Genomic DNA, 13,877 nt, shown 5'->3' on the forward strand with positions numbered 1-13,877 from the left:
GTGAGCGTGTGGAGTTTTGCGCGCAGGTCCATAACGTACTGAATTTCATTCTTACTCTGTGAAGGTCCCTCCTCCCAATTTTCCCGCAGCACGTCTAGGATGCCGCGCGGCTTACGCCCATATAATAATTCGAACGGGGAGAACCCCGTGGAGGCTTGAGGGACCTCTCGCACTGAGAACAGCAAGGGTTCGAGCCACTTATCCCAATTACGTGCGTCCTCACTTACGAATTTTTTAATGATATTTTTGAGGGTGCGGTTGAACCGTTCTACTAAACCGTCCGTTTGTGGGTGATATACACTGGTGCGGATCGGCTTAATCCCCAATAACCCATACAGTTCGCGTAGTGTTCGTGACATAAACGTAGTGCCTTGATCAGTCAGAATCTCTTTCGGGATTCCAACTCGGGAGATGACGCGGAAGAGTGCCTCTGCAATACTGCGTGCTGAGATATTGCGCAGAGGCACTGCTTCCGGGTATCGCGTTGCATAGTCCACTAGAACTAATATAAAGCGGTACCCTCGTGCTGACCGATCTAATGGCCCGACGAGATCCATCCCAATTCTTTCAAACGGGGTCTCGATTAACGGTAGAGGGCGCAACGGCGCTTTTGGAATGGCCGCTGGATTTACTAACTGGCATTCGCGGCATGCCGTACACCACCTACGGACATCGCCGCGAATCCCCGGCCAATAGAATCGGGCCATTATTCGGGCTAGTGTTTTATCCTGCCCTAAGTGTCCAGCCATGGGATTAAAGTGGGCCGCCTGGAATACTAATTCCCGGCGGCTCTTTGGAATCAAAAGCTGCGTGACTCGCTCTTTAGTTTGAGTGTCCTGCGTCACTCGGTATAATCTATCCTTCATAATCGCGAAGTAGGGGAAGGACGGGGTGGCGTTCGGCTGGAGCGTTTGACCATCGATTACTCTCACTTGGTCAAACGCATGCCGCAGAGTCTCGTCTCGCGACTGCTCCAATGGGAAATCCGCGAGGGATTCCCCAATAGAGAGAGGAGGAGCCGGTGGCTCCTCACCCTGACGCGGAGATGACGTAGACGGCTCCGCGACAGCTGCTCCCGCCAAAACGACACCGGGACCTCCCCCTGTCAACTGGCAGGACCCACTCTCTACTAGGCGCGTCATTAAACCCCGAAATCCCGGCCAATCAGTCCCCAAAATTAACGAGTGGGTAAGGCGAGGATTAACCGCCGCCTTCACTATAAATTTTTCCCCTCTGAAAATAATGTGGACCGACACCAAAGGGTAGCTGTGAACATCCCCGTGCACACACAAAACCTTCACCCCTTGTGCTCCCCCCAATGCCTCGTTTTGAACCAGGCTTTGGCGAATTGAGGTCTGATTACAACCAGAATCCACCAATGCCTGATATGTAGCCCCTTGGATACTCACCGGTATGCGATACGCTCCGGCCCGATCGAGGGCGGCCTCTGGCGCGTCGGGGATCCGAACCACCGCGCCCACTTCCATTGCTGTGCACTGCTGTTGAAGGTGGTCCGGTTCCCCGCAGCGCCAGCAAACCGGCCCGGGCTTCCCCTCTGCACCGGTGCTCTGGGGCTCACTCACCTGAGGTGGGGGAGAGACAGACACAGAAGGGAGACACGGGAGGGCACCGCGGGTGCGGCGGGCCGGCAGGGGTGGTGCCGGCCCCCGCCTCCGCGGTGGGGGAATGGGGCGAGGACGGGACACAGAAGGAGGGGAGAGAGAGAGAGAAAGAGAAGAGGAGAGAAGAGATGTCGACATCCGCTGTCCTGCCGCCGAGACAGCCGCCAGATGATCCTCCGCCAGCTCGACTGCCTGATCCAGCGACGCCGGGCGGTGGCACTGGACCCACTCCGCGGCTCCTGCTGGTAAGCGGGCGATGAACTGTTCCAGTACCACCTGATCGACGATTCCCTCGGCGTCGCGATCTTCGGCCCTCAGCCACCGCCAGCAGGCGTCCCGGAGCTGCTGGCCGAACGCGAACGGGCTGCCGACTTCCTCCATCCGCAGCGCGCGGAAGCGCTGGCGCTGCTGCTCCGGCGTGCGCCCCACGCGCTGAAGGACAGCCCGGCGAAGGTCGGCGTAGGCCAGCCGGCGATCGGCGGGGAGCTGTAGTGCAGCCAGCTGCGCCTCTCCCGTCAGGAGGGGGAGGAGGCGCGCCGCGCGCTGCTCCATCGGCCACCCCGAGGCTTCAGCGACCTGTTCGAATAACGTGAAGAAAGCCTCGGGGTCATCCTGCGGGCCCATCTTAGTTAAGGTGAGGGGAGACGGGCCCGCGGCCGGAGCGCTGGTGGGCCCCGCCGACGCGAGGAGACGCCGGAACGCCTTGCGATCTTCTTGCTGGGCCAGCACCAGGGCATCGAAGCGCCGCTCTTGTTCCTTTCGGAGTGTGATGAGCGCCTGGTGCTGGCTTTGCTGAGCCGTGGCGAGGGCGTGGACCAGGTCGGTGAACGGGGAGGATTCCATGGGGCTGCTGGGTTGGTGCTCCATTTCCCGGGTTTCGGCACCACTGTAGACTTCCCTAGGTGTGGGTGGAGCACAGAGGACGGCAGGACAGAGATCAGGTTCAACAAACAGTTTAATTGTTTCCACTTTTCAGGGGACACAAGAGGTTTTAACCAGACACACGCACACACACACACAGGTGTCTGGTTCGGGAGAGATCTCCTCTGCTCTCGCTCTCCCTCCCTAAATAGGGCGCGGTCCCTGGGAAGACACACAAACACAGGTTAATTGCTCTCAGGTGAAGTGAATCTGCCACTTACCTTCCCCGACTCCGCCCTCCTGTCACAGACCGGTGCTTGACCACGCCCCCGCTGCCACACAGTAGTACGGATACACACCCGATTCCTTATTCCTCTTTAGATACCTGATGCTGTTAATGATGTGTGAGCAATGGCACCAGCCAGACCTGGGGTGGTCATGTTGTACCCAATGACTTTATTTGGGTGGCAAATACTTAATTTGGTTTGGCTGTCGCACACAACAGATCCAAGTTCTGTATCAACTGTCTTGTTTGCGGTCGTGAACTCTTTGATGGCTTAACAATCCAACTGCCAACCCACAGACTGTACACTTATCACAAGGATAACTTCCAGGTGCTGATATCCTTTCCTTCTGGCAATGTCACTTCTCCTGAAGTTCCGCAATCCACCTTTCCTCAGACTTTGCCACACCACCCTTTACAGCTGCCCTCCACTAAGCTCTGTTTTTGGCAAGGTTCTCAAAGTCCACTATGCCACATTTAATAAGTGAACCCTTAAGCAGGTCTTTATAACACTCCTTTAGGGCACCAACAGGACCTACACAGTCAGATAATTCACCATAGAACAGAGCACAAGGTAATCTTTCATCACTCATATAAAGCATATGACCAGCCCAACGAAGGTGGGCTTCCATGATAAAGGCATCAATCCCATGTGTGTGGAAACGAGATAGCCCTTTGGTGTTTGGTACACGATCTTGCCAAGATATTCTGGTGATCCTACATAGACAGCACATGTGAAATGTATCAAGCTGCCTTATGTGATGTTGGTATAGTGTCCATGTTTCACAACCATAGAGTAACACTGTTAAAACTGCAGCCTCAGGGTTCAGCCCTTTTACAGTGGGGTGGTGACGTTGTACCCAATGACTTTATTTGGGTGGCAAAGTACTAATCTGCATTGACAGAAAAATGACAATGTGGCTCCCACAATCTTTGTCCCCACTATCTTTTCCATTTTCGTTTCTGGTTGAGAGGACGCTGTGCGCATTTTGGCTGCAGCTTCTCAGTGGAGCTTTTAATTTTCTTTTTTTCCCCCCTTTGTTTTTCTTTTTGTGACTGTATGATTTGATGTTTGTTTGTTGTTTGAATGTTCTTTGTTTGGGTGTCCACCAGTTGTGGTATAGCTCCGGACCCAGTTTTGGGCCTCGGTTCCCTTTAGGCCGTGGGCCACCATAGGTGATGCCTGTGCTCCTCGCTATGGACTACAGTGAGCTCACTGCTCTTTTTAACATCAGGGTTGTCCAGCACTCTGTGAGGTGGTGCGTCTGTGCTTGGTCTGGTGTTCTGAGTGGTGTTGCCTGATTGCGTTGTGGTGGCTGTGCAGGCAGTTTGGGACATACCAGTGCTCTGTGCGGTGGTGCTTCTGTGCTTGCTTTGTGGATCCATGGCACGGTGTTCGGGACGATGTTGTCCGGTGGCATCGCGGCGGCTGTGCAGGTGGTGGGAGACATACCTTCGTGCACCTTTTGGTGGGACTGTGGGCAGATACGCCACTGGAATTACATCCTGACCCTCTTTGGTAGACATTTTTTCCCCCTCTAATTGTAAAGTGACCTTGGGTGTGAGTAAGGCACTATATAAATTGAAATTATTATTATTATTATTATTATTATTATTATTATTATTATTATCTATCCATCCATCCATCCATCCATTATCTGTAGCCACTTATCCTGTTCTACAGGGTCACAGATGATATTATTATTATTATTATTATTATTATTATGTATGGCCTGAATAGGGCACAAAAGCCACACATCAAAGAAACAGGGTTTTTGCCATATAGCAAGCTGCTAAAAGGCATGCAGTAGTGAACATAACATTAATTTACATCTTATGAAATATGCTAACATTATGGAGTCAATATCATTAGTAAACTGTAGCTAATAACTATCTGAAAAAATCCAGTGTTATGCCTCCAAATAATGATTGTCATTAACATGGAAAAAAATTTGACCAATGTTTGTTCACCTGTTTATTTGGTGTGATCAGTGGGGCTAGAGAATAATTTCACTTCTCAGTTAACTAGGCTTTTTCCTGTGGGACATTACACTTGTTGCCAATGCTCACCATTGGACAATAAAATAAACTTTCATATTTCCCAAATATGTTGAAGTGGGAATTCCATTATTATTTACACTGATGCCCATCAGAGTGAAATTTACCAAGTCCTCTAGATTCACATCACATGACACTGATGTTGACAACAACAAAAATAGTAATGCCTAAGGTGGCCACACTTCACACTACAATGGCATTGGCCATCCCTTAGCAATGGCCATGATGGTGCTCCACAATTCCCTTACTTACACCATGACTCAAAGAGCTGTTGGAGCTTGAAATGAAGAGACCAGTCCTGGCACTTTAAAAGAGGAATTCTGTTCAGCTGAGTTAGCAGATACGTTCTGTTCAAAAGAGGTCAAATCAAAGGATCAGTGGAGATCACTTGTGCAAGGCTGGCACTTACCTCAAAGAGGAAAGAGGGATTTTGAGTGAAACGAAAAGCTGAGGAGGGAAAGTGCACATCTTGAGTTCACTGAGTACCACTAATCACTGTTGATTAGAGAAATTGTCAAGCCCACTGAAGCTCTTGACTTTCTTCAGCATGCCAAATAATTGTGGACATTTGGAAAAGCGTCCTAAGATGATATCACACTTGATTTTTTTTTTCCTGCATGCAAGGATGTTTTTTAACTACAGTTGGGTATCTTTGAATGGTGCTAATGCTGTTTTTGAACCCAGGTGTGGACCAGGAGGCTGATCTGTCGTCCTTCTAAAACTAGAAGTGCGGACTCGGGTACTGCTTGTGAACGATGTTACGGATGAGGGATTCAAATGATATATTTCATTGAATTAGGTACTGTATGTTATTTCCTATTTTAGGCAGTGCAGTTGTGCCGCAGGTAGTGTTGCAACCTCACAGCTCCAGGTTCCCCAGTTTGGAGTCACTGGTTTCTGAGCTTGGGTTACTGTCTGTACAGAGCTTTACATGTTCTCCCAGTGTCCTGAGGGGTTTTATTAGGGTTCTGCAGTTTCCTCCCACCTTCCCAAAAACATTCTGGTAGGTGGATTGTCTATGATAAGGCATGAATGTGTGAGCATGGTTCCCTGTAATAGACTGGTGTCCCATGCAAGCTGTATTCCCGACTCAAGCCAAGCATTCCCAAGATAGGCTCTAGACCTGCTGCATCCCTGACCAGGATAAGGCAGATAAATGATTGGAGATAAATGAATGTTAAGTTTGACAGTGGTTGGGAAAGGGATGACACAAGATGGGATGGCTTGTCTGCCAACATATGGACATAAACTCATGGCCTAATGGTTAGAGAAGCTTTGGGATCAAAATGCTGCTGGTTTGAGTTCTTTGACCAGCAGGAATAGCTGAAGTGCCCTTGAGCAAGGCACCTAACCCCCAACTGCTCCCTAGGCTTCTCTGGGTATGATGTATTTCGCTCTGGATAAGAGTGTCTCCTGAATGCCATTAATGTAATGGAACAACTTGACATTTGTATTGTTTGAACTTGGACCATTGGCTACTGGTGAGCAAATATTAAGAAACAATGAACAAGGTATAAACTTGATTCTCAATTTCTAAGAAGTTGCAATGATTAAACCATCCACCAATATATCCAGAATTTATCTTATGTAGAAACTTGAGCATAAAGGTGAGGGACACATTTGACAAAAGCATTGAGTTGTAACATCGGGCTGAAGAAACACAATCTAGAATGAACCTACTGGGCTTGACATGCCCATGTTATTGTGCCAGGAGCTCTGCCAGACTACCCACTCAAATGGCCTAAGGCACATACAATTCCCTTTTTCTCAAAGCATGCCGTCTATAACTGCATGCTGTTTTGTAGATCTGCATTCATTTTTAATTATTAATCTGATCTACTGCTCCATCTGTTCCCAAGTCCTTTCTCAAAGTCACAGATGCCACATGGGCTTACTAACTGCAAACGTTTTTCTACCAAGACAGGAACAAAATAAGTCAATAGTAAGGACATTGTTTCAACAGATGTGCAAAATCCACATGGATGGTCATCAATCTGAAATGAGTGAACATTGTGAGGGCTCATGCCTCAGCATGCAGTGAAGTCATAACAATATCAAAATTAAAGTGCCAGGACCTGATCTTCCCAGGCAGTCTCATGTCCCAGTACTAACCAGGCACTGAGTGAGGTGGGTGGTGCTGATCTCCATTTCCATAGCCCTTGGCCTCTCATCTATTACATAGCTTGGGTTTCGCTGGGGGGCCAGTCCTCTGGTAACCATGATTGTTTGACTCCTTACTCGCATCTGCATTACAACGTGCCTTGACAGACAGCAGTAGGTACCTTTTTTGATAATGGTCTTTGGTATAACCTGACCATGAGTAGAATTCACAATCTCCTGGTCAAGAGGCAGGCATGCTAACTGCTACATCAGCTTGCAGTCATAACAATATGCAATGGCATAATAATACAAGCAGAAACAGAACACTCATGACACTTTTTAAATAAATTTACAGCAGACAGTTGAACTTGACTATAGATTAATTGTTGATTGTAGCTTCAAAGTCAGAGTCCCTCCTGTGCCAGGACCTGGTCTTCCCAGGCAGTCTCCCACCCCAGTACTAAGTAGGCCCTTAAGGTGCATTGGGAAGCATCGATCTCCGTGTCTATAGCCCTTGGCTGATTGTAGCTTAGTGCAAATGTAATTTTCTGCTAAGTTTACAAACTACTCAATTTACATAAATCCAATATAGCATATATCGTATTGCTCCATATATTTAGAACTGAATCTATCTTCAGATTCAAGCCTAAAGTGGTCATGCACTAATCTGGAAGGGATTGTTTTTTAAATAATTTGTGTTAGTGCTTGCCCATGACAATTTCTCACAAATTTGGTTGGCTCTATTTCCCAATCTATAAACAAACTAGTGGACTAATAAACTGCAACCCTGACTAGGCAGTGTCTAAGAATGAACATATGCTGTAAATGTATATTCGTATTCACGTCAATATGCAATCTTTCGTATCTGACCACTCAAAAGTAAAAACCTCCTGCTTTTCTAACATTTTTGTTGTATCTCACAGGATCCCAATCTCAATGAACATGTCTAGATTCAAACAGATGTCTTGTGAACCTTTCTGGCAAGCGAATAAATAAATAAATAAATGGCAAGTAGTGTAACTCCTGTTCATATTTGTATTTGTTTAGAACACATTATCTGTTAATTAAATAATATTGGCTGGCATTGAGTGGTATATCAAATATATTAAATTCAGCTAGTGTAATATTAAATGAGTTGAAGATGAGTAGCTGAATGGAATATATCTGATATACTAAGAAAAAAAGCCAGCCAATATTATAATTATTATGATACATACACATTCCTTTCAAGTGTTCAACTCATCTTTCTCTTTCAAAATTCTCTCAAAATCTTCTGTATTTAATGAAGCAAACCTGGCAGACAGGTCTCATCTCATTCTCTCTCTCATTATCTCTAGCCACTTTATCCTGTTCTACAGGGTCGCAGGCAAGCTGGAGCCTATCCCAGCTGACTACGGGCGAAAGGCGGGGTACACCCTGGACAAGTCGCCAGGTCATCACAGAGCTGACACATAGACACAGACAACCATTCACACTCACACCTACGGTCAATTTAGAGTCACCAGTTAACCTAACCTGCATGTCTTTGGACTGTGGGGGAAACCGGAGCACCCGGAGGAAACCTACGCGGACACGGGGAGAACATGCAAACTCCACACAGAAAGGCCCTCACCGGCCACGGGACTCGAACCCGGACCTTCTTGCTGTGAGGCGACAGTGCTAACCACTACACCACCGTGCCGCCTGGCAGACAGGTTTGTTTACAAATTGTCACAGTTGCTCACTAGTGCGTAAGTTTTACATCTCCAACATGTGACATCATGTTGTCTTGACAACCATGCAATATCGTAAACCATATTGAACGCACATTCTCCATTGGGTAGAGTGATGTAATACACCTCGGATAAGCGATATGCTAACAATATTGCATGCTATCAAACCAAATGAATGAAACCTGCAAGAAGGGAATAAAATGCATGATTTTTTTTCCATTGAAAAAGTGTCCTGTATGTATACTAATAGACTGCGAGTTGGCCTAGTGGTTAGTGTGTCCACCTCTTGACCGGGAGATCGCGAGTCCTACTTACGGTTGGGTCATACCAATGACCATCATAAAAATGGTACCTACTACCATCTGGCAAGGCATACTGCAATACAGATGTGAGTGGAAAGGTAAGCTCTCATGGTTACCAGAGGACCACTGTAACCCTAGCTGTATAGGTTACATTACTACCTTACACTCTCATGGTAGTTTTAAGTCTGTAAGTCATCACCATGTACTGCTACTTTTGTCTGTTGTTCACACCTTCATGCTAAATTTCTGTTAAATTTGGTACCCAAGAACCCCAAAATGGATACCTCCAAACCAAGACCTGTGAATAGCTTTACACACATTTTACAAAGCACAATCTATTTTATTTGTTTATTTATCTTTATCTATTGGTGAATTATGACCAATCAGAACATATGTAAAGATGTTACTCTGAAAGAAAGGAAGGTGTGGAAGGTAGTGTTGTTGCAGCTCAGCTTCAGGGTCTGGAGTTTGATCCTGATTTTTTTTTTTTTTTTTGCTGTCCATGTGGAATTTTGCATGTTCTTCCTGCATCCATGTCGGTTTCCTCTGGGTTCTCCAGTTTCTTAACACCTTCCAAATACAGTGGTGATTGAAAGTTTGTGAACCCTTTAGAATTTTCTATATTTCTGCATAAATATGACCTAAAACATCATCAGATTTTCACACAAGTCCTAAAAGTAGATAAAGAGAACCCAGTTAAACAAATGAGATAAAAATATCATACTTGGTCATTTATTTATTGAAGAAAATGATCCAATATTACATATCTGTGAGTAGCAAAAGAATGTGAACCTCTAAGATTAGCAGTTAATTTGAAGGTGAAATTAGAGTCAGGTGTTTTCAATCAATGGGATGACAATCAGGTGTGAGTGGGCACCCTGTTTTATTTAAAGAACAGGGATCTATCAAAGTCTGATCTTCACAACACATGTTTGTGGAAGTGTATCATTGCACGAACAAAGGAGATTTCTGAGGACCTCAGAAAAAGCGTTGTTGATGCTCATCAGGCTGGAAAAGGTTACAAAACCAGCTCTAAAGAGTTTGGACTCCACCAATCCACAGTCAGACAGATTGTGTACAAATTGAGGAAATTCAAGACCATTGTTACCCTCCCCAGGAGTGGTCGACTAACAAAGATCACTCCAAGAGCAAGACGTGTAATAGTCAGCAAGGTCACAAAGGACCCCAGGGTAACTTCTAAGCAACTGAAGGCCTCTCTCACATTGGCTAATGTTAATGTTCATGAGTCCACCATCAGGAGAACACTGAACAACAATGGTGTGCATGGCAGGGTTGCAAGGAGAAAGCCACTGCTCTCCAAAAAGAACATTGCTGCTCGTCTGCAGTTTGCTAAATATCACGTGGACAAACCAGAAGGCTATTGGAAAAATGTTTTGTGGATGGATGTGACTGAAATAGAATTTTTTGGTTTAAATAAGAAGCGTCATGTTTGGAAAAAGGAAAACACTGCATTCCAGCATAAGAACCTTATCCCATCTGTGAAACATGGTGGTGGTAGTATCATGGTTTAGGCCTGTTTTGCTGCATCTGGTCCAGGGCAGCTTGCCATCATTGATGGAACAATGTCTCATCTCATTATCTCTAGCCGCTTTATCCTGTTCTACAGGGTCGCAGGCAAGCTGGAGCCTATCCCAGCTGACTATGGGCGAAAGGCGGGGTACACCCTGGACAAGTTGCCAAGTCATCACAGGGCTGACACATAGACACAGACAACCATTCACACCTACGGTCAATTTAGAGTCACCAGTTAGCCTAGCCTGCATGTCTTTGGACTGTGGGGGAACCGGAGCACCCGGAGGAAACCCATATGGGCACGGGGAGAACACGCAAACTCCACACAGAAAGGCCCTCGTCGGCAGCGGGGCTCGAACCCAGACCTTCTTGCTGTGAGGCAACAGTGCTAACCACTACACCACCGTGCCACCTGATGGAACAATGAATTCTGAATTATACCAGCAAATTCTAAAGGAAAATATCAGGACATCTGTCCATGAACTGAATCTCAAGAGAACGTGGGTCATGCAGCAAGACAATGACCCTAAGCACACAAGTTGTTCTACCAAAGAATGGTTAAAGAAGAATAAAGTTAATGTTTGGAATGGCCAAGTCAAAGTCCTGACCTTAATCCAATCGAAATCTTGTGGAAGGACCTGAAGCGAGCCGTTCATGTGAGGAAATCCACCAACATCCCAGAGTTGAAGCTGTTCTGTATGGAGGAATGGGCTAAAATTCTTCCAAGCTGGTGTGCAGGACTGATCAACAGTTACCGGAAATGTTTAGTTGCAGTTATTGCTGCACAAGGGGGTCACACCAGATACTGAAAGCAAAGGTTCACATACTTTTGCCACTCACAGATATGTAATATTGGATCATTTTCCTCAACAAATAAATGACCAAGTATAATATTTTTGTCTCATTTGTTTAACTGGGTTCTCTTTATCTACGTTTAGGACTTGTGTGAAAATCTGATGATGTTTTAGGTCATATTTATGCAGAAATATAGAAAATTCTAAAGGGTTCACAAACTTTCAAGCACCACTGTACATTGGTGTGTCCCTAGAGATGATGTTACTTGCCATCCAGGGTGTTGTGCCCAGTGTTCTGGATAAACCACAACCCTGACCAGGGAAAAGTGGTGAACTGTTGATACTTTACTGCATGTAACAGTAATGAATGTAGTGTTTCCGACTGATAATGGATTGGCAAATTTCATCTCCTGAAATACAGTAGCCATGCAAATATAAACGAATGAAGAAGTTGTATTTGGATGTTATTTGATTTCATATGAAGGTAGTCATAAGAAATTACACAACCTACTGTAAACCTAAGACAAAAGATGAAGTCTTTGGCTACTTTGTGCTTTGTTATAAAGTATGTCTAAATGGTTTTGATACAACTGGAATTCTGTTTTAATCTGAACTCTCAACATCTGGGTGAGGACAGACTTCAAGTTACATGTTAACTCTTTGAATTAAGGTCCCCAGGAAATGGTTTCTGAGCTGTGATTTGATTATGAATGTTGATTGTATTTCCTTCTGGAAAAAAAAAAAGTCCAAGTGACATCATGTTAATATGCCAAATTGAAACAAACCTGGGAGCAACTTAGGGAGTTAGATAAATATGGAGGAAAATGATGAGATTAATGTGAGTGTTTTACTTACACTTACTGATTTAAGCTCTACAGTGTATAAAGACTGAATTACATTTGCTTTATTACATTGCTTTTTTTTTTTTGAATGTTTTTTTTTTTTTTTACTCCCCCCGAGTAGAATTTTTATTTCACCCTTGGTTGGGTCAGCAACACATGCTACCATTTTGTTTTTCTCTACTCATGGTACTGTATATGAGCTGACAGCCTCATAGTAGAGTAGCCAGTCAGAGCATGCGATTGCTCATATACAATGAATGTGGATAGAATAATTTAGCATATGTATGGGAAATGGAATCAGATATACACTAAGCTTGAATAGCTTTTCCTAGTTTTGCTTCATTGAAGTTGAAGTTGATACTGAAAACTGTGCATATCTTTCCTACTCTTTCTACGCTGCATGATATTGGACACAACCGGTGAACTGCAGCCAATTTTCCGTTTGGTTTCTTATCTTCCAAAGAACTGAACCAATAATAGAAGTGAAAGGAGATGAAGCCAAAGTGTTTCTTTTCTGTTTCTCTACTAGGACCTAAAGGACAAGGTGACTCAACTGCTCCCCCTGTTGCCGGTGCTGGAGCAGTATAAAACGGATGCGCAGATGATCCTGAGGCTCAGAGACGAGGTGAGGAACCTGTCACTGGTACTCATGGCCATCCAGGAGGAAATGGGAGCCTATGACTACGAGGAGCTCCGGCAGAGAGTCCTGTTACTGGAGACACGCCTGCACTCCTGCATGCAGAAACTGGGTGAGAAAATGACAGAGAGCGTTGTGTGTGTGTGTGTGTGTGTGTGAGTGCGATTGCATTATTAACGCTCATATTCACACTGATAACTGAGAGAAAAGCCCGAATGCCAAATAGAGAACTGATTATCTTCAAATTACGCAATTTTAAAGCTTTTCATATGACTATAATTACCTGCAGATGAACATAACCCTTTGTGTCAATTGCCTTGCAATGTTAATCCAAGACATTTGCCATTATCCTATTAGCTTCTAGCTGCAGAACCTCACACCTATAATCAGTGAAATATTATACAAGGAACATATAATAATATAAATCTGTACATCTATTTCCAGTGATAAATAAGTCCATTCCTATTCTCATTTATTACTTAACAACGTGGGCCAAGCGTGTGAAACCTGTGACAGCTTTTTAAATCTTTTTATATACTGACGTGTTTTCAGTTTGGTCATTACATTACATGACATTTAGCAGACACTCTTATCCAGAGCAACATACAACAAGTGCAAAAGTCACATACAACAAGTGCTGAACTTCTAGACAAGAAAGTTCTAGTGCCAACTGAACAAGTGACGGAATAATACTTAGTGCAATACTCTATTGAAGTATCAATACTCAACAAACAGCCAAGGAAGTCAAGTAAAGTTTATTTGTATAGCACTTTTAACCAGGGCTTTGAACCGGTTCAAGGAACGAAAACGAAAACCGGGAACTTTTTCTATTTCACATGGAACAGAAACGAAACCAGAAACTTTATTATTTTTTATGTTCCGGAACAGAAACGCTTATTAAAAATAATGGTAACCGGTTAATACCGGTTTTTATTTCGTTCCTCAAAGTTTCTGTAGCCTACAAATAGTCATTCTTCTCCTGCGCAAGTTTCTATGACCCGCTGGGGTTCACTTCCTGTGTGACGTTCGCTGATTGAATGGAGAGAGCGGGAAGATGGACTACTAGTGAGTAAGTGCATTACTGAGTGTCTGAGCAAAGAAGAGCCTGAACGATGCAACCTCCCTATTGGCTG

At 44.8% G+C, this 13,877-nt stretch overlaps 1 protein-coding gene across 1 annotated transcript in view; it reads left to right on the forward strand.

The window, feature by feature from the left end:
- olfm2a (olfactomedin 2a) overlaps positions 1–13,877 on the forward strand; it is a 136,259-nt gene that overhangs the window by 82,064 nt on the left and 40,318 nt on the right. The window contains exon 4 of the mRNA XM_060942582.1: positions 12,637–12,856. Within this exon, the coding sequence (XP_060798565.1) occupies positions 12,637–12,856 (220 nt within the window). The remainder of the gene's footprint in view (positions 1–12,636; positions 12,857–13,877) is intronic.

Source organism: Neoarius graeffei, chromosome 16, assembly GCF_027579695.1.
Source record: "Neoarius graeffei isolate fNeoGra1 chromosome 16, fNeoGra1.pri, whole genome shotgun sequence".
Lineage (NCBI taxonomy): Eukaryota > Metazoa > Chordata > Actinopteri > Siluriformes > Ariidae > Neoarius > Neoarius graeffei.